General features: G+C 37.4%; 2 protein-coding genes across 8 annotated transcripts in view; one reads left to right on the plus strand and one right to left on the minus strand.

Moving 5' to 3' along the window:
- Positions 1 to 825: 825 nt before the first annotated feature.
- LOC141437498 (uncharacterized) lies at positions 826 to 18,557 on the minus strand. The gene is made up of 6 exons (XM_074100913.1): positions 18,278 to 18,557; positions 11,847 to 12,069; positions 10,200 to 10,424; positions 8,929 to 9,252; positions 7,940 to 8,071; positions 826 to 6,372 (listed from the first exon to the last, which is right to left on the minus strand). Exons 1-6 carry the CDS (start codon positions 18,383 to 18,385, stop codon positions 5,807 to 5,809), a joined length of 1,578 nt encoding a protein of 525 aa, XP_073957014.1. The 5' UTR covers positions 18,386 to 18,557; the 3' UTR covers positions 826 to 5,806.
- Positions 18,558 to 19,282: 725 nt separating this feature from the next.
- Positions 19,283 to 26,233, plus strand: part of C1GalTA (Glycoprotein-N-acetylgalactosamine 3-beta-galactosyltransferase 1) — a 30,892-nt gene continuing 23,941 nt past the window's right edge. For 2 of the 7 annotated variants that reach the window (XM_074099885.1, XM_074099890.1), the window contains exon 1: positions 19,283 to 19,495. Coding sequence is in view for 3 of the 7 variants with exons in the window: in XM_074099890.1 (XP_073955991.1) it covers positions 19,490 to 19,495 (6 nt within the window). In the remaining 4 variants the exon portion in view is untranslated. Of the gene's footprint in view, positions 19,496 to 19,757; positions 19,776 to 20,827; positions 20,947 to 26,233 lie in introns of those variants that run through there. The other 5 variants (XM_074099884.1, XM_074099891.1, XM_074099892.1 and 2 more) reach the window with 4 other exon arrangements.

The raw sequence follows: 26,233 nt of genomic DNA on the forward strand, positions 1-26,233 counted from the left end.
GTTTTTGGGTGAGCTACGCGGGTTTATTTATAATTAGAATAATTTTGTGAATATTTTGCAATATCTGAAATTAATTATGGCAAATATGCGTTCCGGGGCAATGAATGTCTGTGTTTTGACAGTTTTGTCTTTCAGAAACCTTTGCCTCCCTTTTTTCCTAACAAAACGGGGACTATGGAACACTGTGGCATGCTCGATATTTTTATGGTACGATTTTAAGGTGTATTAAATATGATTTTAATCTAAACTTTGTTTTCACACCCGTAATAACAGACTTTGAAAGCCATACTTAAAAACCTCACGCAACAGTGCGCCATCTAGTGAGACAAAAAACGATAGCCCTCATTCAGGTCCTATACCACGATGTGCAAAACTCGAACTTCGCATGTTGCCGTCCCGCTGACGCTTATGTCATTTATTACGCGAGTGAAAGGGACGGTGCGATACGACCTTCGATTTGCGAGTTTCGTAGTAGCCCTGCAGAACCGTAATGGATTCGTACCCATGCCTCATCATGGGGTGAAAAAGCAAAGGTTAACCCTTAATAAGGTAGAGGCGATTTAGCGACCACATCCATTGACTTAGAAATTCAACCTTATTGTTTTAGTTATAAGTTACAATATCCATTGTAATTATTGAAAATACTACTAGCTTTAAAAATATCCTTTGCCAGTTATGTATTCGATAGCTGCTTTTGATTCTGTGGTTGTAGTATGCTCCAATAAATGGGGCCTTATTAAGGGTTAACTTATTATTACGCAAATTCCCGCAAATTTCTTGAATGCATCGTCGGGCTTCGTAGAAAATGTGGAAATAAAAGACAAATTTATAATAATACGATTCTATATTATAAAAATACATCACAAGGTATATATTGAGCTTAATTGAAGGTCCTGTTTAAAGATAGAACACGTTACTCCAACAGTTTTTAATGAGATCAACGAGTTAAGAGTGGAAGATACACCTACACCGATTCATTGACGATGACAACTAAAGTTCAATGCATAAGGTTCAAAATCGCAAAATATACATTAACAACAGCAAGTTATACTCGATCCATTATTATTCCCCTCAATGGCGGCCTGAAGGCTTGGGCCAATGTCAGTTAAATTAAAGATAAATATATTCTTCTTCTTTACGTTGTACGGTGATTGTAGTTTTTGCAACTTGATAGCAATATTCCAGAAACTACGCGGAGACAACTTGCGCATTAAAAAATGTCAGACACGAGAGCAATATAAAATTTTATGATCACTGTTCACTGTTAAGGTTAATCGCCGCATAAAACACTATCAAAATTATACTTCAACTAGCCAAAGAAGCAGAAATACCAAAATTAGATATCGTCTACATCCGTCATGTTCGAATGCTACAAATCGAATCAATATACTAGAGTCCAGACTAGGTGAGCCAACTTGACAGTTAATACACACAAATGTTGCCACAGTTACACCAGTGCTGTAATATCGATGTTAGAAAAAAACTCAATACGTCCAAAAGTGACAAACATTTTCATTCCGCGTCTATATACACAAGGTTATATCGACATATTGCTATGCCTAACATTCTCAGTTGTCAATCTAGTTCGCCTAATTTTGGACTCGAGTATAGTAGTATGGCAACCAACAGATAAGTATCGTGCATGTTATACCTTAGATACGATTTTGGTCACATTCGTAAATCGAATCCTTTCATTGAGTTCATCCACTCTTACATCCATTTTCTATAATGTTTTGGATATTTGAACTGCACATCAAATTAGCCAGATCTTTAGCCGAAATTTCATTCGGGTAATTGCATCTGAATAACGTTTCTTTTCGCTTGTAAATTAGACCAAAAAACAAATTTGACGCTGAAATAAATGACGATTAACGAATCTGATCAAAGTCGCATCTGACAGATATCTCGATATCCCAAGCAAATTGTACCACCAATTTTTTTAACAAAGTAGTGAAGATGTATTTGAGCACATTCTGACACACCTGATAGCGACTGAATAATGTACTCTATAAACTTACAACTAGGGTGCTTCCAATTAAAAATAATTTAAGAGTGAAATGAAAGTACGAAATTGAAGAGCCAAATTAAGGCTTTCCTCTTGACACATAGAATTTACAAACAGTATAGGCTATGGCACTTGAAACAAACATTTGTAACCACACCACCAAAAAAATTTACAAGACTATAATAACAAGTATTAAACACATGTTCAACGGTTATTAAGTTTTTGTGGCTGTAGTAGTTCACTCGAATGAACGTCCAAGTTAATTCGAGTGAACCTGTCTGCCTTATTTTGTAATTTCAAAGGTTTATTCATAATGCTGTGAAAAGGTTAATAATAGTAATACAAATAGTGACAGGCTTTGAAATTGCGAAATCCTTTTAACTAAATCTCATAGTTAGATAAGTTACAGCACATCTCGCTAGATTGCATGACCGATCCATAGTCACACCAATTTGCTACACTGGTGTGGCTATGGTTCATTTTATTTATCCGTGGCCACACCACTATAGACCAACTCACCCTTGGCTAAATATAAATATTTAATTTAAACTAATTCGACGAATCCCCGCTTCCTATTTCTAGGCGGTTTGCCCTTCGGACAGAAGGAACTACCTAACTAACGTAACTTACCTATTTTCTGGACTGAATTATGGTTGGCGGGTGCATTGGTGTGACCATGGGTCGGGTAGAATCTTGGTAAAATAAACTCCCGTGTGACTACGGATCGGTCACTCTAAATGACTTGACGTACTCTGTAACCCTTTATATCATCGCATCTCTGCATGTATTTGATATTTTTCCCTAGCTTTTAATAATTACCATAGATATTTATTTGTTTGATAATATTGTTCCAACACATTAAACTATAACCTTGATAGATTTTCTGCACATTTATTTTCACAAATTTTATAAACCTAGTTCTTTAGATTGTTACAACTAATACAAAGTCGAGGTGCATTAGACTTCAAATAAATGCATTATGAATAGATAACGTCCGCTATTCAAATATATTTAATAGAAAAATACAGGTAATTTCCTAACATTACTGCACCATGTGAAAGTGTGAAGGACATTTGATCATGTTTAGACTTTTAAAAACTAATCCATTTTTAAACCTACATACTGTTTAGTAAAAATGATATCACCGCATAACTAACATGTCGAGCTAAACTCAATTTAAGACGTGAGTTATCCGGGTTTTTACTATGAGCGAGTCTCACGCTAGTTTCATTTTCAAAACCACAGCTACCTTGAAGAAAACGCTAACCCCCTGTTTTACCATCGATTGATTAAATTTATCTGACGGATAAATGTGATGCCGTCTCTGTTTGTTTTGTTCGAATAGACGGAGACGGCATCACATTTATCAGTCAAATAAAATTAATCAATGGGTGGTGAAACAGCCCTAACTTTATTATCATAAAATTAAACGTTACTTGTGTCCCGTTTTTACCATACAGTGGGTCACAGTGGTCAATTACGTAAGAAAGCAATAATTTTAAATACCGGGATCCGAAAAGTTACAACAGTCATAAATGTAAACATTCACAAAATATCTTCATAACACTTATTATTCTCTCTTTTTTGGTATTGGAGCGTAGTATAAACACTATTTGTATAAAAGAAATGGTGATTGACAGCACATTTAAACATAAGCCGAGTTTAGACTTGCAAGAAAACTCGTGCAAGTTGCATTTGCATTACATTGCGAGGCCGTAAAGCCAACGAGCATGTAGTGGTCAATCGAGCGCCGCAATGGAATGCAACTTGCACGATTCTTGCAAGTCTAAACTCGCCTATAGAGTGCCAATGAACAGAGACTAGTGGTCGAAATTGAATTGAATTAATAGTTTTAATAGAAAGACTCGCATGGCACTATTATTTAAAATAACATTATGCTGCGAAAAAACTATACTAATAGAAATTATGATGTTAAGGGTGGTTTTACAGTGACGCCTTCGCCAGCGAGGTTGGTAAGCGTCGCGGGCTACGATCTTTGCGTCTCTTAGATCGTTACATAGTTTTCATCACACTTGCTCGTAAACAGTGTCGTAACATGCAGGCTACCTTGGTTGCAACCCCCCAAATAAAACACTCGACCTTAATGTGCTTGTCATGAAACCCGTGGTCGGTAAATGAGTCATTGCCCGTACTAGTTTTGTTGTCATGAAGCCCAAGGTCGGTAAATGAGTGTGATACTGCATGGCGTGCAGGAGCGCGCGCACGTCGGGCGCGGAGCAGGCGCTGCCAAGAGCGCAGTCAGCGGTATCGGTAATTTTTGAAAAAATATTAGTTTTTCTTTTACAAATATGCTATTTTACTCGCAAATGTGATGAAAAACATTGTATGTCGCACGGTCGGTACTAGAATTACGAACATCGACTCATTAAAGCCCTCAGTCTTCGACTTCGGGCTTCTAATAGACTCTCGTTCGTAATTCCTTATTTACCGCCCTTAAGACACAATGTACTATTAGCGTTCGTTTCGTTTGATCATTTACATAGTTTTACGGGCCGCGATTCCAACCGCGCTGGCGAAAGCGTCAGTGTAAAAGCACACTAAGGGGCTGTTTCACCATCCATTGATTAATTTTATTTGACGGATAAATGTGATGCCGTCTCTGTCTATTCGAACAAAACAAACAGAGACGGCATCACATTTATCAGTCGAATAAATTTAATCAACGGATGGTTAAACAGGGGGTTAGACTTAAAACGGCCAGCTTAATTGCCCCAATACGTACAGAAAATGTTCATACACATTAATATAACTAGACACAAAAAGACAATTAATATCGACTCCTTAGAACATTATTAAATCGTCATACATAAACGTGTCGTATTAATGTGATCCATTTATTTTTCTCTTGGTGGTGTAGGACTTATAACTGCTGTTATAATTGTTTACAAATAATTACGTATTATAAAGCTGGGTGGGTATTGAGTTAGTGTTGTAACGGAGCCTCGCCTCCGCTTCGCAAATGCGGAGCTTCCGCAAAAAATCTTACCTCTGCCCTACGCATGTTTAGCGGCGCTGAGGTATGTTTACATTTTTCTATTGATCGTGGCGATTCACTGACACCTAAGATATCGCCGAGAAGTTGAAAACGCTACAAAACTATTTGTAAACTGTTATTTGCCTCTGAATTTCGATTAGCAATAGCGACAAAACTAGTTCTTCGAGAAATGTTATAAAATTGAGCTTTTTTCTTGGCTTATCCAGCCTAGTCTCTTCTACTCGGCTTCCGCCATTGTCTTATATAGGGTTACATTTTCAATAGGGCTAGTCCCCGAGGTATCCACAGGCCGTATTGCCTAACGTAACTGGGCCAATCAACTATTTTACCGACACTTTGGGCGTCTCCTGCGTTACCAAAATTGTCTCTGGCGTTACCAAACGATCGTACTTCCAACAAGATATTTCACGGTTTAATAGGTTGAACTTACTTAGGATGGCATGTACACCATCTACTTATTAAGTTACAGAAAAAAATGTTTAAGTGCTTACAAAAATCTGCAATTGTTTGAAAAATGTCGCGGACAGATTAGTGTCGGTAAAAAAGTTGATTGGCCCATCTACCGCTCGCGGTCGCAATCAATTAACAGTTTTTGTATGCGAAATCTGTGGAAGAGTGGACCCCCAAATCCTAGGGGCCTTACTCTATATTAGCCTATGGCTCCCACGGAGGCCCAGTTTGGTATTTCCACCTACGCAAAAAAACCTCCATTACAACAGCTGTAGTCCTTTGTAAAACCCAACTATTTTGCAAAAATTATTAACAGCAGTTAATATCCATCCATTTTATACATGAAAGTTGCTACTGTTCAACAGTTTCTTAGCCTTAGTCAAATCCTCTAACAAGCAGCGACCTTTCTCCGTCCTGACCATCTGTTTTTTTGGCAGCAAATTCTTAGACAAATAAGCGATCAATTTGTTCCATTCCTTCAGCAGATAGAACACTTTATCATGCTTAGTTTCCAACGGAATCGGTCCATTTGAGTGTTCAAAAACCACGTTGATAATGTGCTTCTGGTTCCTTGTACCTCGGTTAGCTTTGAGCAAAGACAGTTGCAATGTATCTAGGTTCCTATGAGCGCTTACGATGGGTTTCTCGTATATATTGTTGTACTGATTGTTTATTTCGTTTGGACCAACGATGTACATGACATGAGTGGCTAGTTTGAACGCTTCGACTGCCCAGACGTATGGGTCCTGGTCGGATGTGTAAGATATGTCCCCGTCGTACATGATTTCGAAACCGAATTCGGCGCGTAAGTAGTTGACGAAGGAGGTTACGCATTCGGCATGGAGGCGGTTCGCGGGTGAGTAGATTACAAGGACCTTGGTTGGAGCTGGTATTTCGTGTCCTGAAAAAATATAATATTAGATTTTAGTTATTTTTAGTGTTAAGAGCGCACCGAGCTTCTAGCACATTTATTGCATTCATTTAATCCCTTGCTGTATCATTACTAGTAAAGCTTTAGTTTTGAAACTCATATGTAAGATATTTGAGGATTTACATTATAGAAATCATACAATGTAGAAACTTGTAGTTCATTCGATTAAAAAAAAAACCAAAGTCATCACACAAAATAAACCCTTATTACAGCGTAAATATTGCGCAGCTGGTCATGAGCTTTTGAATGTTAACAACTAGATGTTTTCTATCACGTATAATAGACGTTACATTTTTAGGGTTCCTTGGTCAACTAGGAACCCTTATAGTTTCGCCATGTCTGTCCGTCTGTCTGTCCGCGGCTAAGCTCAGAGATCGTTAGCATTAGAAAGCTGTAATTTGGCCTGAATATACATATCAGTCACGCCAACAAAGTGGTAAAATTAAAAAAAAAAATTTAGGGTACCTCCCATAGACGTAAAGTGGGGGTGGTTTTTTTTCGACGAGTCGGTTTTACTTTTTTTAGTACAAGTAAAGAAGAAAGAATTTTTTTTGCTGACTGTAGTTGTACTGTCACCCCAACTATTCTTTTTCTATTGTGCTACAATTCCACATAATTGTCACTTTTTTGTATGAGAATGTTAACAATTATGTCGATTTGTAGCACTTGTAATTTTTGTGGTACAGGGGCCTGGTAGTTTGGCCAGGATCGTCTCCACAGGACGGAACTCTTCAACGGTTAATGGCATCAACTTGAAATTTGGTGTGCAAATGTAGTTGGGGTGACAGTACAACTACAGTCAGCAAAAAAAATTCTTTCTTCTTTACTTGTACTAAAAAAAGTAAAACTGACTCGTCGAAAAAAAAAAACACCCACACTTTACGTCTATGGGAGGTACCCTAAATTTTTTTTTTTAATTTTACCACTTTGTTGGCGTGACTGATATGTATATTCAGGCCAAATTACAGCTTTCTAATACTAACGATCTCTGAGCTTAGCCGCGGACAGACAGACGGACAGACGGACACTCCCAGATTATTGTATTGTCACGCAATTTACATAAGTATACCAAATTTCAAGTTAATCCAAGTACTGTTTCTGTAAATCTGTTTAAAAAAAATATACCTCGTTGAGTTTCTTGCCGGATTCTTCTCAACAGAGGTTTTTCCGAACCGGTGGTAGTTTTTTTTTTTGACATTCATAAGTGCTTGTTATAGCCTAAATTAAATAAAGATATTTTGACTTTGACTTTGACTGGAAGTTGCTCGAATTTAACTTGCAAGATTTGATTACAGATAGACAGACAGATAGACAACAGGACACAGGTGAAACTAAATAAAAGCTTGTAAAAACGCGTTCTAACCAACCAATCTTGAGCCACCGCATACATTTGTCACTGCAGTTCCATTGCAGTCGGCACAACTGCACGCAAACTGCACGCTGACTGCGATAAAAATGTACGAGCAGTCGGCAGTTGCGGTTACGTTGCAGTTGGAATGCAGTCCGTCGGTATTAGCCCTTAGATATGTTAACTCACCCATAGCAAGCCTGTAATCCCTGCACCAGTACCTCCTGAGCACGCGCAGCACGATGTAATACGCGAACAGTGTTGCCACAATCAACGCGGAGATACTAGCTATACACACGTTCACAGTCGTCGCGTTGTTGCCTACAATCACACACAAATTTCATTATTATTAGCCTGTTGTGCAGATGTAGTGAAAAATGTTCTGCCATCCGGGTGTAGTTAATGTACGACTTGTTAATGCACGCTCAAATAATGCACGGCCTGATAATCCGTGCTTATAATAATTGCTCGACCTATTTCAATACCGACCATTCTTTTCGTGTACACCGAATATTAATAAATTTAGTAAAAAATAACTTAATTTGGTCATGGCGATTCGCCGGCCGCTGCCGCGGCCCGCTCGCTACGCTCGCTCGGCTCGCGCATGATAATATCCCTGATAATACACGACCATGATATTGTACGGCATGATAATCGGAAGCAATAATGCTTCGGATTATCATGTCGTCCATGATTGCGCGTACATTCCGAGTTGTACATTATTGTTTCCCCTGCCATCGTATTTTGTCGGAAAAGTTCGTATTTACCTTGCTTTCTCATTTAGAGCCTGTCCAGATATGGCGTTCTGCGCGCGAATCTCACTCGCGCGCTTCAATTCATATTTCTACGCCAATAAAATCGTCAATAAAAAGTTCCGTATCCAAGTTATCACGCTCCATTTCGAACCGACAACACGTCTACTCACCACGGACTCGCGCGTAGTACTGGATTGGATGGACGCAGTACGCAGCAATGGCGCCCTTCGATTAGTCGAGTCCCGCTCATTGCACGCGTTTTACGCGCGGGAAACGCGGATGATGCTACGCGTTTTCAAATGTAATTTCATACATGCGAGCCTGGATTTGAACCCACAATTCTCTGCTTGAGACCATAGGTCAAACCACTAAGCCACCACAGCTGTTGACTAAAGCATCATACAAATATTTAAAACTACTCACTGACTGTAAATCTTGGGCTTTCCGCTGTCTGGCATGGCACACTTCCTTTACAATTATCATGCAATGGCATCACCACAAAATAGTATGACCCAGGACTTCCCAACAGGCTATAATCAAATGTCACTTCGTCAGTATGGTTCTTGAAACTCAACGTTTTGTTCGTAACAATCTCATCACAGTTGACACCCTTAATTTCATGCATAACTTTGATGTTGAAAGAGGTTATGTTGACTTGTTCTGGTGGTGCCATGACATGGAGTCGGATTTTATCTGACAGTATTTCCAGATAGACAAACGGTTTCCAGTCTAACTCGTTGATGGGATCTGTGGAATTAAGGTAAATAGTAATGATCAGTACCCAACTGCGAAGAAGGAGGGTTATGTGTTTGACGCGTATGTATGTATGTCTATTCCTATGTCCTCTCGTAACTACTCACCGGCTGGACCGATTTTGATAAATGATACGTCATTGGATTCGTCTTAATGACGGGAGTGACACTGGTTAAATGAAGTTCTTAAAAAATCAAAATGGCAACCGCCATTTGGCGCAAATTGTAAGTTTTCAAAAAATGTTTTTTATTCAAACCTATCGAGTGGGGTATCAAATGAAAGCTAATAATTAGCCCATTCTAAATATATAGGTTATAATCGTTTTAATAATACTATTTTCACAGAAAAAAGTGAAATAAAAAAATAAATTTACAAAATCAAAAAACCCGACTGCCTTAAAAATACTAAAAAGAAGAAAACAAGTCTAGTGGGCTAGAATTAAAGGCTTAAATCGTGATGCTCAAAAATTCTTAGATACTTAATGGGTCCCGACTGTTGAACTTTAAGTTAGCTACTTAACAAAGTCCTAGTGGGACAATTTTGCCAGCATAAAGATTGACAGCAAATGATCTGAGTCAAGTTTTTTTTTTTAAACTTACTCAGGGTGCTATTTGTAAATGACATCTCAATATTTGACTACTTTTTATTTATGTACCTAATAAAACAAAGCTTAACAATGCATGTTGTCGAACATAAAAGCAATTTTCAAGCTACCTTTACATAATAACAGTTAGTTTGAAATTCAAGATTAGACAGAGAAAGAAATACTAGCATGTGATGTCACACGCAAACAAAAGTAGCGCTATACCTACTGCATTGAGAAATGCGTTTTAGAAAGAGACAGACTTATAGATTTTACAAAAAATCAGTATAATGTAGATTTAATTTTCATCTAAATTCTATTTTCTTAGTCTATTCAGTAAGCTTCTGATTCTACTTACTTAGCATTTGTACAGACGGTACATTGAAGTAATACCGGCCCCTGTTGACCACATTATCATCGGATGCCTCGAAATCCAGTATCTGGGACTGTCCCGCGCTTTCCAGAGATTCAGGCCAATAACAGTCGTAGTACAGCACTGATTGATCATTGAAACTAGCTTCGTTGGACAGCACAATGTTCCTGCAGTGGTTCTGTCTGGCCTCCTCGAAACGGAATTTCATTGCTGAAATGGTAGAACAGTATTTTACATCAACATCTATGTATAGACAGTATGTTTCTTACATCAAAACAGTGCAAAAAATTAGTTCACAGCCCGGTTTTGTGAATGTTTCACTATAATTTGTTGACGTCTGTGACAGGAGTTGTGTCAAAGTAATATTGATGATTGATGCAATTGTTTTGCAATGCAATGGATTCCATCTCATGTTGGGGTAGCTGGTAATGAACAGGCAGATAGATTGGCTAGCGTGGCTGTCACAGGGCATTAATCGTGTTTCTAAGCCATATGGTACTGAATTAGTGCAATTGGTTAAGGAGGAGTGCTTATCCCACAGATATAGATTACACTAGATAACGCAAACACCTCCATCTGTATGAAAACCAACCGTGTCACTTTTTAATATCTACTGTGACGTCTCAAGAGCGAATTGACAAGATTTCATATTTCTAAGACTATAATTTGATTCGTTCTCTGTTTGGAAAGAGAAAAACGCTGATATTTTTAAAATTTCACTACAACTATTAATTAATTTATTAAAATTTTTTTAAGATGTGCTTATTCAAAAAGGGCATAACTCCAAAACTACCACACAATAGATCCATTACTTTTATCTAGTCTCTTAAAAAAAGATCACGTAAATCTGACGTAGACGTTGCATAGAGACGTTGTCAAAATGATGACAGCTCCTTTTTCTGGTGAAAAAGGCAAAGGAAACATATCTATTCTGTGGTAGTATTGGCAAATTCAGACATATTTTTTCAATTTTACGTATTTTTTTAAATATGGAGAAATAAATTATGATAAATATTTTCTCACGTTCAGGAGGCAAAACTCATTCGATTCCTGTAGTAATTTACAGGTGTTAAAAAAATGAAATCTTGTCAATTAGCGATGTGAATTCCCCGATGTCCGCGCAAAATCGATTCAAATGCGCCGCCCGCCCGCGCCGTGGGGCTCGAGTCAGTCACTAGTTATGATTAGTCAGTTAGCAGTCAGTCTTTGTATGGGGCCAATCCTGATGTTTGGTCGGGGTTCAGACACGCGAAGTAAATTCATTGGCGTAATCTAGTGTAATCTATATCTGTGGCTTTTCCAAATGGCAGGAACTTTTTAATACAGCATCATTGACAAAGGGCATTTGGTATGGTACCATGCAGAATAAGGTATTTAATGTTCCCTGGTTTGACCTTGCCGGTCTTTCCAGGGGCCTTCTTGTGTCAGCACTACGTGTTCGATCTGGTCATATTCTACTTAATTGTTTTTTGCATTTGATGAGTTTTACAATCACCTTTGTGTATGGGCCGTAAGGTACATATGCCAATGGTATTTTATGACTATTTTTTTTATTAAATCATGCCTTTTTTGGAGAAGACATATTTAAATAGTTTAAAGGTAAAACATAAATTAAATAAAAAGTATACTTACTCTTCCATTTGATATTACTAAATGTGATGTTGAGTACAGTGTATTTACGTCTGTAATTGACCGAAAAATTCTTAAATTCCCGCATGAGTACATGTGGTTTCAAAATCACACCTCCAATGTGGCCATTGGAGGTTATCGGGCCAAAATTCATGGTTTTGCATTTTTCGCTGCTGTAGTACTCCACAGTGCAGTAATCATTTTCATTGCTGGCGGTGCCTAGTACCTGGAAATGGAATTCATATTGTTCTACTACAAGTATTTTTTTCATACATCATTTTTAACTTTGAGAAGGGCCCAGTTACTGGTATTCAATAATTAATCATTTAATCTAAAGTCAATTACCTAATACATGTCACCCTTAAACTCACTCTTTGTCTGGACCCTAACTGATTGCTCCTCTCATCCACTCAAAGGTTGACTGGTAGAATTCCCTTAAAGGGATAAGTCCGCCTTTGTACAAGTATCCTAAAGTTTGTCAATTGTATTTTGTTCATTTTCTTTTATACAATAAAGAGTTTAGATACATACATACATACATATCAAAGTAAATTCAGTGGACAATTAAGTAATCATCCAGTATTGTTATTAAATTCACATAACATTGTTTTAACATTCATTTTTTGGAGTCAACTCTTGCTCATCAACCAAATAGTTTAGTTATAAAAGGAGGGATCTAGTTGTTCTAAACTTTCACATCCATCTCGAGCAAGACAGGAATTTCGTTTTGGAAATGCATGACTCATGCATGACCATGAACCCGGTGACCTGTCGTTTTGCCGAGTTTCATTACGCAGATTTTCGTTTCGCAGACAACTGTTGGCAGATTTTTCTTTTGGCCGAGCAACGTTTGGTATAATTTCGTTACGCCTATTATTCGTTTCGCCGAGTAGTCGGTAGGATGAATAGCGATAAGCAGATTTACGTTTAGTAGATTGTTTGTTTCGTAATTGTTTCAGTTAACCGAACAACTGTTCGTCGAGACACGATAAGCAGAGTTATCACATGGCATTCATATTGTTAAGTAGATTTAATGTTCAGTCGATTTTTGTTTCGTAATCTGCGTAGATAAAATCGGCCAAACGACAGGTAGGATTTTACTGAGTTGACTATATAAATATACTAGCTTTTATCAAAATGAAGTTAGGTGCGACGACGAGCGTTAGCGAGGAGGAGTGTTAGGTAGAATTGCGACCAACAACGCACGAGCCGAGCGAGCGAAGCGAGCGTGCCGCGGTAGCGGCCGGCGAAGTGCCAGAACCGAACTGCTAGCATCGCAACTTGGTTTGTTTAAACTCCAATGTAAAATAAATACAAATGATGGTCAAAAATACGTTTATTACTTGCGTTATACGTTTGAAACTTGTGAGGGTAGGTACATAAAAAAATCATAAAGAATGCGCGGTCAGCACGGCGTGTAAAAATGCCAATAAGGCCATAGTGTAATCCACACATATTCACGGTATTGAATGCCAGTCCCCATGCGAAACGAAAAGATGCGAAAAGTTGATATGCGCACTGAATAATAGTTCAACCGTTACAAAAGCGAAAGGTTGTTCGGCCGAATGGGCAAAATGTGTAGTGATTAATAGGCTAAACGAATTTCTGTAAATAGTTGTACGGCTTACTGACTCATATGCCAAGTAAATAGTCTGCTAAAGGTTGAGTTACGAAACGTTAGTCTGCGAAACAATACATCTGCGTACAAATTCATCGGCGTATCGATACTCGGCGAAACGTTGTCTGCCAATCAATAATCTGCCTAAAAATAGTCGGCGAATCATTAGGTAACCCCATGAACCCCCTTCCCTCATACACATCAATAGTATGACGTAAATGACGCAACAGCATAGACTGTAATATGATTAAGAGCACTGATTACATACTTAGGTATGAATGATATCGAATGTTCATATAAGACATGAAACAAACAAGGAAAATCTGGCAGAATATAGCTCCTTTGATTTCGTCTTTGTTGTCTATGTTTTGTTTTGTCAAGAATAGATGTCTGTCATATAAAATAAATTCTTGCATTTATTACTGCATTTATTGCTTTTTAACTGGTTATGGGCCCAGCGGCTCAAATGTTGCAGGAAAACCGTGTCGTAACGCAATTATAAACGAAAACGACTTGTAACGTCGTATTGCGACCGGGTGCTATTCAGTAAAAAAATAACAAGAAAATGGCGACGTCACTTTCGGCTACAACGGTGAATAAATTAAATGGTGAAAACTGGTCAACGTGGAAATTTGAGACACGAATAATTTTAAATGGCCAGGGATTATATGAAATTGTGTCGGGTGAAAAACTAAAACCAGTATCAAAACCGGAATCACTAGACGAGGTGATCGCATGGGTCCGGAACGATGCTAAAGCACAAACCATTATTGTCACCCGTATGGAGCCAGGTCCACAAGCTCATATTCTATCTTGTGAGACTGCATATGATATGTGGACGAAACTGAAGTCTGTTTATGACAAAGAATCCACTGTCAGCATTCATCTTCTACAACAACGTTTCTTTACAATGCAATTCAACGAGGGCACCGTATCCGACTTCTTGTCGAAACTGGAAGATATCCGTGTCAAGCTTAAACAAGCAGGAGAAGCCATTTCAGATAAAATGATTATAACCAAAATCCTCATGTCACTTCCCGAGCAGTACAAATATTTCCGATCTGCATGGGAGTCTGTCCTGAGTGAGAATCAAACGTTAGATGAACTGACATCACGACTCCTACTTGAAGAGGAGCGAAATAGAAGTAGCATTGAACAAGATGTGGCGATCGCTCTCGTCACTCATGGAAGTACTGCTAGCAAGTGCTTAACATGTGGCAAAGCAGGACATATGAAGAAAGACTGTTTTAAAAACAAAACCTGCGAATTTTGCAAGAAACCGGGTCATATAGCCAAGTACTGTTTCTTCAGGAAAAACAATAAAGCTAAGAAGCAAGTAAGTCCTATTGCTTTGGTGGCAACTGATGACTGAATAAAATAGAAGACTTCTGGTATATGGACAGCGGATGTTCACAACATATGACTCGAAGGAATGATATAATGTGTGACTATGAAGAGCTTCAAGACCATCCGGTACAGATGGGAGATGGGGCAACTATAAACGCTATGGGTATTGGCAATGTGAGACTAGAAGCATTTGACGGACAGAAGTGGCAAATAGTTGAGCTGAAACAGGTTCTCTATGTACCGAATCTCAAGGTAAATCTATTTTCTGCTGCTAGTTGCCTAGATAAAGGTCTGCAAATGGTCTCAGATAATAACCTTTGCAAGTTTATTAAAAACAATGAAATTGTCACTCTAGCCCGTCGTGAAGGTCGATTGTTTAAAATGATGTTCAAAATGTCACAACCGTCACAAGCAACTATGGCGTTGTCAAGCAAGTCTGACAAAGTTGAAGTATGTAATAATAATAAATGTGAAATAATGTTATATCATCAGAAATTTGCCCACCAAAACTTCGTTTATACAAAAAGAATACTCCAATATAATGATGTTAAAATCACATGTACAAAGCAGCATTTCTGCTCAGCTTGTATTGAAGGCAAACATTCGAAAACTCCGGCCTATTCAAGTATTAACAAGACAAGCTTTCGAGGAGAAATTGTACATGCAGATCTATGTGGACCCTTGGAAGAAGAGTCTATTGGAGGTTCGCACTACTTTCTCTTATTAAAAGATGATTTTTCTCGTTTCCGCACTGTTTACTTCATCAAACATAAGAGCGAAGTTATATCAAATATAAAAATATACCTCGCACAGAGTGATAATGAGGGTAAATCGGTGAAAACACTTCGCACGGACGGTGGAGGTGAGTTTCTTAACAAAAATATGAAAGAACTCTTAGAATCAAAAGGAATTAAACATCAAATTTCAATCGCATACACGCCAGCTCAAAATGGTAAAATTGAACGCGAAATGCGCACTGTAATGGAGGCCGCTCGCACGATGATGAAAGCAAGCCAAGTTAACAAGAATCTGTGGGCGGAAGCTGTAAATACGGCCGTGTATGTCATTAATAGGGTAGGGACGAGTCCTGAAGAAGGCAAAACTCCCTATGAACTGTTCTATGGAAAAAAGTTTGATGTTACCCATTTGAAGTACATTTTCGGCACAGAAATGTGGGTTCATGTCCCGAAACAAAAAAGGAAGAAGCTCGATAGCAAGAGTAAGAAAGGGATGTTTGTGGGATATGGTGAGAACACAAAAGGCTACAAGATTTATTATCCAGAAAGCAATACCTTCTCAATTGAAAGAGAGGTGATACACCTACTATGTTAATGGAGAGCTCTGTGGCAGATGAAGTACAAAATATCCCAGTGTTGCTTGAGCTCACCGACACTGAATTAAATAAACCAACAACAAGCTCGGTAACTGACAGCGTTCAAGAATCTGAAGACGAGTTTGTTGACACTTGTGAAGTAATATCGTCGGAAGAAGTAATAGAAGACCCTAATAATCATTCAGTTGCTGGTAACACTAGGTCTCTACGGCCTAGAAGTACGCTGAGGCCACCTGTCAGTCTACAAGACTATGATACGTCCTACTTCACACTTCTAGATACAGAAGAGCCGACGTCTCTGAAAGAAGCGCAGACGTCTCCAAATGCCTGTAAATGGGAGGAGGCAATGAAGGCTGAAATGAAAGCTCTTACTGAAAATGACACTTGGTCGTTTGTTGAAAAACCTGACAATAACATTATGATAATAGACACTAAGTGGGTTTTCAAAATTAAACGAAATAAAGATAATGAAATCGATTTGTATAAAGCTAGATTAGTTGCTAGAGGTTTTATACAGAAAGGGTTAGACTATTGTGACGTATACTCGCCTGTTGTAAAAATGGCTACAGTAAAATCATTATTAGCCTTGTGCAACAAAAACAACTGGCCAGTATACCAACTCGATGTTTGTAGCGCTTTCTTAAATGGCATAATTAAGGATGATACTTACGTAGAATTACCTGACAACTTTGTGGTACCTATTGGAAAGGTATGTAAATTAAATAAGGCGCTATATGGCTTAAAAAGCGCACCTAGGGCTTGGTATGAGCGATTTAATGACTTCATATTAAGCCAACAGTTTTCTAAAACGAAAAGTGACCATTGTGTATATTATTATGTCAATGACAGTAGTAAGGTCTACATATTAGTTTTTGTAGATGATATTTTGTGTACTGGTTCTGGTCCAATGTTGAATAAAATTATAACAAGCATGAAAAATGAATTTAAAATGAAAGATCTGGGACTTGCTAGCTTATATCTTGGAATTCTTATTCAACAAGACTTACAGAATGGTATCACTACTCTGAACCAATCGCAGTATCTAAAAAATGTTTTAAATAAATTTAAAATGTCAGATTGTCATAGCGTGACTACTCCTATGGATCCGAAATTTGATTTCTCAACGCTACAAAAAGAAACGTCTGAAAGTGTCGAGTTAGAGCATAGGTGTAGGCAGCTAATAGGTTGTATAATGTACGCTATGATTGGTACCAGACCTGATTTGTGTGTTAGCATAACTTACTTGTCGCGATTTCAAAACTGTGCAAGTAATGAACTTTGGACTTGTCTAAAACGAATACTGAGGTACATACAGGGTACTATAGATTTAAAATTGATATACAAAAGAAATTCAGGTGAAAAACTATTAACTGCTTATGCTGACGCTAGCTGGGGAGATGATACTCTAGACAGAAAGTCAACGTCGGGTTTTTGCTTACAAATCTATGGTAACTTGGTATCTTGGACCTCAAAAAAACAAACCACAGTTGCACTTTCTTCTTGTGAGGCCGAATATGTATCTCTTACGCATTGTATTAGTGAAGTTTGCTGGTTGAGAAACTTGTTATCAGAATTGCAAATTCATGAAAATTATACTGTAACTGTATATGAGGACAACCAGTCCACTATCAAAGCTTGCAATTCGCATGAACAGCTGAAAAAGATGAAACATCTAGATATTAAGTATCATTTTATTAATGAAAAGATTACTCAAGGAATTGTTAGCATTCAGTATGTTCATACGAGTGTACAGTTAGCCGATATATTAACTAAACCTCTGTCTCGACAAAATTTCGAAATGTTGAGAGGACTGTTAGGGTTAGGCTAGAGAGTTAAGTAAATTTCCTATTTTTATTAAACATCTTTTGATTGAGGGTGGGACAGATCTAGCATTCAAAATATGAGAAATTTACTATCATAATATCTATTTGTATTAATTAATGGATCTTTAATGATCTATTCTTGAGGGTGGGTGTTGTCTATGTTTTGTTTTGTCAAGAATAGATGTCTGTCATATAAAATAAATTCTTGCATTTATTACTGCATTTATTGCTTTTTAACTGTCTTCTATTGATGATTTTTTGGCAAAGTAAGTAAAATCAATAACCGGTAAATCAATGTTATCTCTAATATTACCTGAGTCGTGCATTTTTGGGTCTGGTTAACACAAAGCGGCCCCGATCCAGAAACATATTGCAAAGAATAAACAATCAAAAACAAAAACACATATCGTGACCCAAACATATTAACTTAGTCCAGAAAAAAACTTTCAGGGGAATGGCACGTCCTGATTTACCATGTCTATGTACCGAGAATTAAATAGATTTCATAATTGATATCGAAACCAACTGAAAATAACTAAAACGCAGTAAAATTGTTTACACCCCGACACTAAAACCTAATCGCTTAAAAACAATATGGCGACTGTTTTTTTTTTTTGCCTTATTCATCGATTTTGAGTGATACGTTTCGTTTTACTGTGACTCCGATTACTTGGATGGAGCTTAACATGTTATCAATGAACAAGCTTTGTATGTACACAATAAAAAAATAATGCTTATCCTCACAGGTACGGAAAAATATTTTTGAGTAGCCTTTCTAAAATCAATTTCAGAGAATATAAATAAAAATACTTAAGAATTAATCACCATCGAAGGCTTAGATCGAAGCCTCGAAGGCATGTAAATGCAATGGACTAACAGAGTAAAGGTGCGGCCACATGCAGTCGCTCGTCGCTTGATTGCAGCGATAAATCTGGTCAAGCGCCCCATTTTGAAAGTCATTATTGTGAATTTCCCGCGACTCAAAAAAGTAGCGTAAAGTCGCCGTATCGAGCAACAGCGACAAGATGGCTGCTTGCAGGAATGATCTTGGTCTTGGAAGCTGATTTCTTAATCTCAATTAGTAGTATTCCTGACAGTGGTACAAATAAAAGAAATTGGATCGAATGAAAAAAATAACAATATTTTTGCCGAAATTGAAGGTTTTTTTTTCCAGCGATAAAGCTCCTTTTTCAACTTTATCGCTATCACGTGACCAGATTTGACTTTGGAAAGGAAACGAGCGTTGAGCGATTTGCATGTGGCCGCGCCTTAACAGAGATAAAGATTTTTGGAAAAACGTCTCAGGTGACATTTGTTTGTTTGACAATCTGGACATCCGGTGGTAATATTGTATTGTATGTATTGATATACGATTTGTATACGATGTTTCTACCTTCGATCATGTATATTTCGTCGTAAAGATAAATTTTGTGCATGTTTGCAATATAACATAATCTGGTCTAATATCTCAAATGAGTCAAAGAAAATGTTAGTTCAGTGATTCAGTAGAACACCAGACACCAGGATGACTGTAAGTTAAAATCCTGTTCTCTGTAATATCTCAGTGAAATCTGTGAGCCTATATATAATAAATACTAAAATGTTTATTTCGTGTATTTTTCATATAATTAACTATCGTTTCGTATACAAATTACCGACGATACGGCTTCCTAAATGTCGTGGATGTTAAAGTAGGTACGTTTTTGTTATCTCCCATATATGCCGCAGTATTTATCTGTGTTCACATCCTAAACGCTTCTGTTCTTTTAATAGTTTTATTCAGTTATTTTTATTATTTTCAGTGAGTACAGGTATGGTTATTATGACTTTTTTTAAATGTAAGTAATTCTAATTAGAATACAGGGTACTTGTAGAAGTATGCCTGAAGATTTTTAAATTTAAATGGCAATAAGTTCCCAGGGGCGAGTTGGTCTATGATTGGGTGTCTCTCGTTGTGAGGGGTTCAAAATAATACCCACTTTTCCCACCTATAGAATGTTATGGGATTATATTTATTTATTCAAATGTTACCAAGGAATACAAGTTAAATAACAACATATGATATGAGCCATAGAGTGGAAAGTTCTTCCATACTGTCATAAAAGATCTTTATAGTTTTTTTTTGTATCTAGTATAAAAGATCTTGAAAAATAGACAATATTACAGAATATTAAATATAATGACCCGGATAACTCACGTCTTAAATCGAGTTTAGCTCGACATGTTTCGGGCTAATCCGCGGCTAATGAGCGGCGGCGCGCAGTGCGCGTGTTGCAGCAGCCGCTGAGTCGCGTTGCTCCGAAGACGAAGGGCTACGGATTAGCCCGAAACATGTCGAGCTAAACTCGATTTAAGACGTGAGTTATCCGGGTCATTATATTTAATATGAGTGAGTCTCACGGTAGTTTCTTGTTCAAAATATTACAGAATTGCTGTATAAGTAATACCAATGTTGATATTCCTTGCAAACATAGTTATACGAGTGTAAAACGGTGAACAACAGGAAATAGACCAAGTATGGCGGCTACAAATTCTAATCCTTATCAAATTACGCACATGTTCCTTAATTGGTCATATTGATAAACTTAAATGATTGGTTGATTAAATTTTAACTGACCCGGAAAACAAAGTTCTAAAAACTATAAATTAATTTAAAATGCATAACATTAATGGTGTTATTTTGTAACATATAATAAATAGTACTAATAGCAACAACAACAAACTTTCTAGTTTATAAAAAAAAATACCTACTTTAAAACCAGTTATATCAACGGTCATAAAATCCGGTAAAACAATCAACTCCAGCTAGTTTCTTTATGTCAAAGGCTAACCATAAAATGATCTTTAATTACCTTGACTAATAAAACCATGTTTCTAATTATGATTAAGTCATATATTTCTGCATTGTGTGTCAATCGAGTTGTGTTCAGTTATTGATTTCTTGTGATTAATATGGATGTTGAGAGTTCCAACGGTTTTAAAGTAATCTAACTTTTAATATAAATCTACATTATATTCTCTTACATTTTCATTATATTAATACTATATAGAACATAACTTAAATGTAAAACCAACAAACATCTTATTTGAATAGAAAAATAGGTTACAAGAATCCTCTGTGAAGTCCGATGTTTTATTGTCTGGACTAATCAAAACTTTATGTAACTGCATCTAATTAGTGAATACGGATGTTCACCATGATTCCTTCATTGCAGACATTGCAGTTTTCACTACCTTAACCTATGATGGCTAACTGGAAACTTTCGACAATCCTCTGACTACTGAGTACTGACTGACTATCACATAAAAAAAATACTATTTTAGTACGCGTAGGAACTATGCGGTTATCCGTTCCGTGCGGTTTGAGCACGCCGTCTCTTTCTCAAGCGATACTTTGATACTTTGGCATGCTAAAACCGCGAAGCTAACCGCGCATGGTGTGTATAATCAACCAATTTGATTCCTAGGCCACCATGAAACCCTGTCATGGTAAATGATATTATTTTCATCACACTTGCTCGTAAACAGTATTGTAACATGCAGGCTAACTTGGTTGCAATCCCATATAAAGCCTAAGGGCCTTTTTTTTGCGTAAATAACCTAAGGGCGTTATTAGTTGTTGCGCGTACTAATACTGCTGCTGCACAACCAGCAGGAGGATCTCGCGCAAACGCAGCTCAGGCACATGCTGCGGGAGGGGGAGGGCGGCGGGGAGCTGGCGCTGCCAAGAGCTAGCGGTATCGGCAATTTTGTAAAAATAATATTTTTTCTTTAACAAATATACAATTTTACTCGCAAATGTGATGAAAAACATTGTATGTCGCACGGGCGGTACTAGAATTACGAAAATCGACTCATTAAATCCTTCAGTTTTCGACTTCGGGTCCTAATAATAGACTCTCGTTCGTAATACGGTATTTGACTATTTTGTATATGTTTTATAAATTAAAACTACACAATGCCTGTTATCGAATAGAAAAACAATTTTTAAGCTACCTTTATAAATAACAAATTTATAAAGGTTTGAAATTCAAGATTAGACAGAGAAAGACATACTGGCATGTGACGTCACACGCCAATACCGCCATACTTGCTGCATAGAGAAAAGCGTTTGAGAAAGAGACAGGTATATAGATTTTTCAAAAAATCGCTATAAATCCAATTTTCAACCGATTTAAATTTTCTCTTCGCTAAACACTATCTGTATATCTATATTTTCATAATAATATTAAGATATGGCAAAATCCGAAGTTGTCAAATACCGTATTCCTTATTTACCGCCCTTAAGACACAATGTACTATTGTCTACAACAATGTTTACCGAATAACGTAAAATCATTACAACACGGTTCTGTGATGGCCTAGGAATCAAAATGGTTGAGTCTAATGTAGCCTTACTCTTTAATAAATATTTAAGGTAGGTACTTCCTCCTCCTTGTGTCGTATTCCTCAGTAATGAGGGTCGTGACCTCCCTTCTGCATAAATTTCTCTCCCACGAACTTTTTCCATCTATTTCCGTCTGGCGGTGTGAAGGGCGTTGTGAACTGTAGAGTCAAGAGCGGTGCGAATCTGGTCAGACCAACGCATTGGGCTGCGACCACGAGGCCTCTTCCCATCGACTTAACCAGTCACAATTAGCTTCTCGAGGTTGTCACCGTCTTTCCTTGCAATGTGGCCGAAGTATTCAAGAACCCTGCGCAGACATTCGGATGGCAATCGCGAGAAGACCTTCAGTTCTCGCAATATGGAGGCGTTAGTCCGAAATGCTGAAATGAAATTTCATTCTCCAGCACCACATCTCAAAGGCGTCTATACGTTTGCGGTCTGCAGCTTTTAGTGTCCAAGTCTCAGCGCCATACGAAAAGATCGAGAAAACTAGCGTCCGCACTACGAAACTCGAAGTTCGTGTCTCTCGCTCTCGTATTAAATTACCTATAAGTGTAAGAGGGACCGCACGACACGAACTTCCAGTTTCGAGTTTCGTAGTAGCCCTGCAGTTTGGTTTTGGTTTTTACGGAAGTGTTGCGATAAAATAGGTTAAAGGGTTAAAAGGTTGAAGGTTAAGATAGTATCTTGACTTAGCCCTAGTACCCCCCACCCTGATCTACAGTTCTGTGTTAGGGTACTTACTACAGGAGAGATATAGGGCAAGTTATCAGCTTGCCTCAAATACATATATCTTATTTTAATATATAAAAATGAATCCCTATTTCCCTTGGTCACGGCATCACGCGTGAACGGCTGGACCGATTTCGCTAATTCTTTTTTTGTTTGTGGTTCTTATAAAAGATTTAGAAAATTAAAAAAAAACGCGGGCACCAGCTAGTTTAAAATAAAAGCTTGTAAACAAAATAACAACCCGGACTAGCAGACGAACAACTGTAGGTAATAAATGTTTTGTTGGTTTACCATTTTTGATTGGTTCTTGAACATCACAATAGTTGAATAGAATTAAAAAATGTAAGGGAATATTGTACTCAATAATCATTATTTATTTGTGTAGACGTCAGTTACATTGTTAATTGGATATTAGTACTTACAACCAGCCCTTTTTAAACCTTATAAAAGCATAGGCCAAGCGTATGCTGATTGTCTAACGCCAGGGCGCTTTGAATCAAATTCACCATCCCTATCTATCCTCAACACATACCGTGTGACAGAACAAGTGTGAGTCAGACTCGCGCACGAAGGGTTCCGTACCATTATCTATACAACATTAGACATTAGCAAAAAAACGGAAAAAAAATCACGTTTGTTGTATGGGAGCCCCCCTTAAATATTTATTTTATTGTTTTCAGTATTTGTTATAGCGGCAACAGAAATATGTCATCTGTAAAAATTTCAACTGTCTAGCTATCACGGTTCACAGCTACAGCCTGGTGACAGACAGACAGACGGACGCTACGACGGACGGACGGGTCTTAGTTAGTAATAGGTACGGAACCCAGAACCCAAAAAAATGGTGAAAACGATCGCGATTTCAAGTGCATTAGGCTGGGTCCACACGTTTGGCAAGCGCCGACAAACACAGGACGAAGACATGTTAGAGTAAGATAGAAATAGCTTTTACTTACTCTAACATACTGCTTCCTGTGCGTTTCTCGGCGCTTGCTAAACGTGTGGACCCAGCATTAGACAATATGGCCTCAAGTTGTAAATGGAATTCATAAAACTATGCAACTGTTTTGATAGCCCAACTATGTGGGTTATGTCGACATTGTAACAGATGTCCCGCATTTTAATTTAATTTTGTTCTTCTAACTCTAACACAACCCGTTTTTCTATTTCTTTTACTTTATAATATAAGTACTGAACTGTTGCAGTATAAGTTAATTATAGCTTATCACAAATAAAAAATGTGTGAGATGGGATTAATTAAATCAAGTTGTGCTAACATAATTGCTATTAAATAATGAAATTCGATGTTCTGTTGTAATTTTCTCATTGAGAAAACTTCAATGGAAAGCCGATATTATTGTCATTACTTTAAAAAACTTCATATCAATAATGTAAAATGAAACTGAACCTTCACTAGTACCTACTTGTGAGTAAAGTTCAAATTTTATTAATGCTATCGTTTTTGAGAACTTATTTTTTTTTCAAAGTAATGACGTAATGACGAATGCTTTTTATTCCATATTTAATCTAGACTTAAGAGTTGGGCTTAATTTATTCACATCATCAAGATTCAAAAGACAAACATAAATCGGCCTCGATTCTTAATGACGAAATTGTCTATTACTTAAATTCGGAGCCAGCTGTTCAAATAGCATTTACTCAATTTAGTTTCACGTGATATTACTGTTCTTTTTGTTACTTTTATTATAAATTGCGTTCATGTTATTTTTGTGGCCATGAATTGTACCTATAGGGTGATTCAGGAGACTTGAGCTGGACCAACCCTATCGGATTCAGTTAAGGCTACTATACTTACCGTACCTGTATTAAAGAGATCTGTTTTTTTTTTTCAAATATTGAAAATGAAAAATATGAAGTTACTTATTTACTAAGTGTATGGTCACTCTGCGATTAAAAGTATGGGGCTTTACATATTATTATGATTGTGATCGATCCATTATCATATCACTTACTGAGGTTGTTGGGTTGGTCCTGCCGTTTCTCGGGAATAGTAATTAAATTACGATTGGTTGGGAAAATAAAGCAAATACTTTAAGCTCATAGCAAAGAATATTGAGTGACGTCTGTGCCACTGCAGTACAGTCAAGGGCAAAGATATCGACACGGCCAAAGTTGCAAAAATATGTATACACGGCCTTAATGTTAAGTGCATAAAGTCGTGTATACATATTTTTGTAACTTTGGCCGTGTCGATATCTCTGCCCTTGACTGTACGTTCAGAATAGGATGAAAAAAAAACATAAAAAATCCTGTTTATAAATATATAAATGATGGCGCTGCTCCGTATGGTAGGAACAAACCTTAAGGACGCTAAGCGAAACTGGGAAAGGTAGTTCAGTCAGTACATTGTCGCCTTTACCTTAGAATCAATCAATATTAGTGTTTTATTCTGTCCCGTAACTTAGGAGACGTCAGTCATACACTTTGTTACAGTTTTTTTTTGCAATTGATATTAGCATACTTAGGAGATTAGCCATGAAGGAATTGCCTTAAAACTGTCACAACTCCTAACTTTTAGTTGGACTCCGTAAAATCATATTTTTAATAAATCAATAAGAAACTAAGAAGACGTTACCTTGACAACAAGGTAAACTAAAAATTGATTGACCCCATCTACACGCTATTAATACTAAATCGGACATCCTTAAATATGTCACTCAGTCAATTGCCGCCTTTACCTTACTTCTAAAAACTTCAGTCTTGGTGACAGGTCTATCTTTAATTGACCATTATAACTTAAAGCATTCACTGCCACCGACGCATATATGCGTTTCCGAAACTTCGCCCAGTGCCACTGTCACAATTATTCATACATTTTGAACGCACATGTGCGTCGGTGGCACCTGTGGAAGTCAGGTGGCAGTGAATGCGTAACAAATAGCTTGTCAATAAAGTATCACGATATTATCTAGCGCTCTCGCAATGCGATTGCGCGTGTAAGGCCTATTTAACGGGAATAATTTTCAGTATTCTCTTTGTGCTAGTAATCGGCAGTAAATTGGTTCCAGTAAAGAATTTCTCCATGTTTTTTTAATTCACCGATCGCGACTAACAAAAATGCAAACAAGCTGTACCTTGTTGATCAACACTGCGCAGGGTTGTCAAATGCTCTTTTATCAACGTAAAAGC

This window comes from Choristoneura fumiferana, chromosome 17 (assembly GCF_025370935.1).
Source record: "Choristoneura fumiferana chromosome 17, NRCan_CFum_1, whole genome shotgun sequence".
NCBI classification, from domain to species: domain Eukaryota; kingdom Metazoa; phylum Arthropoda; class Insecta; order Lepidoptera; family Tortricidae; genus Choristoneura; species Choristoneura fumiferana.

Bases quoted from the DNA above. Each gene is read 5' to 3' on its own strand.
- LOC141437498 (XM_074100913.1), bottom strand. From the start codon at position 18,385: ATGTTTGGGTCACGATATGTGTTTTTGTTTTTGATTGTTTATTCTTTG. The intron at 9,253-10,199 runs GTAAGTAGAATC...TTAATTCCACAG, and splicing joins ACCGTCTGTACAAATGCTAA to ATCCCATCAACGAGTTAGAC. The intron at 8,072-8,928 runs GTGAGTAGTTTT...GTGTGATTGTAG, and splicing joins AAGCCCAAGATTTACAGTCA to GCAACAACGCGACGACTGTG.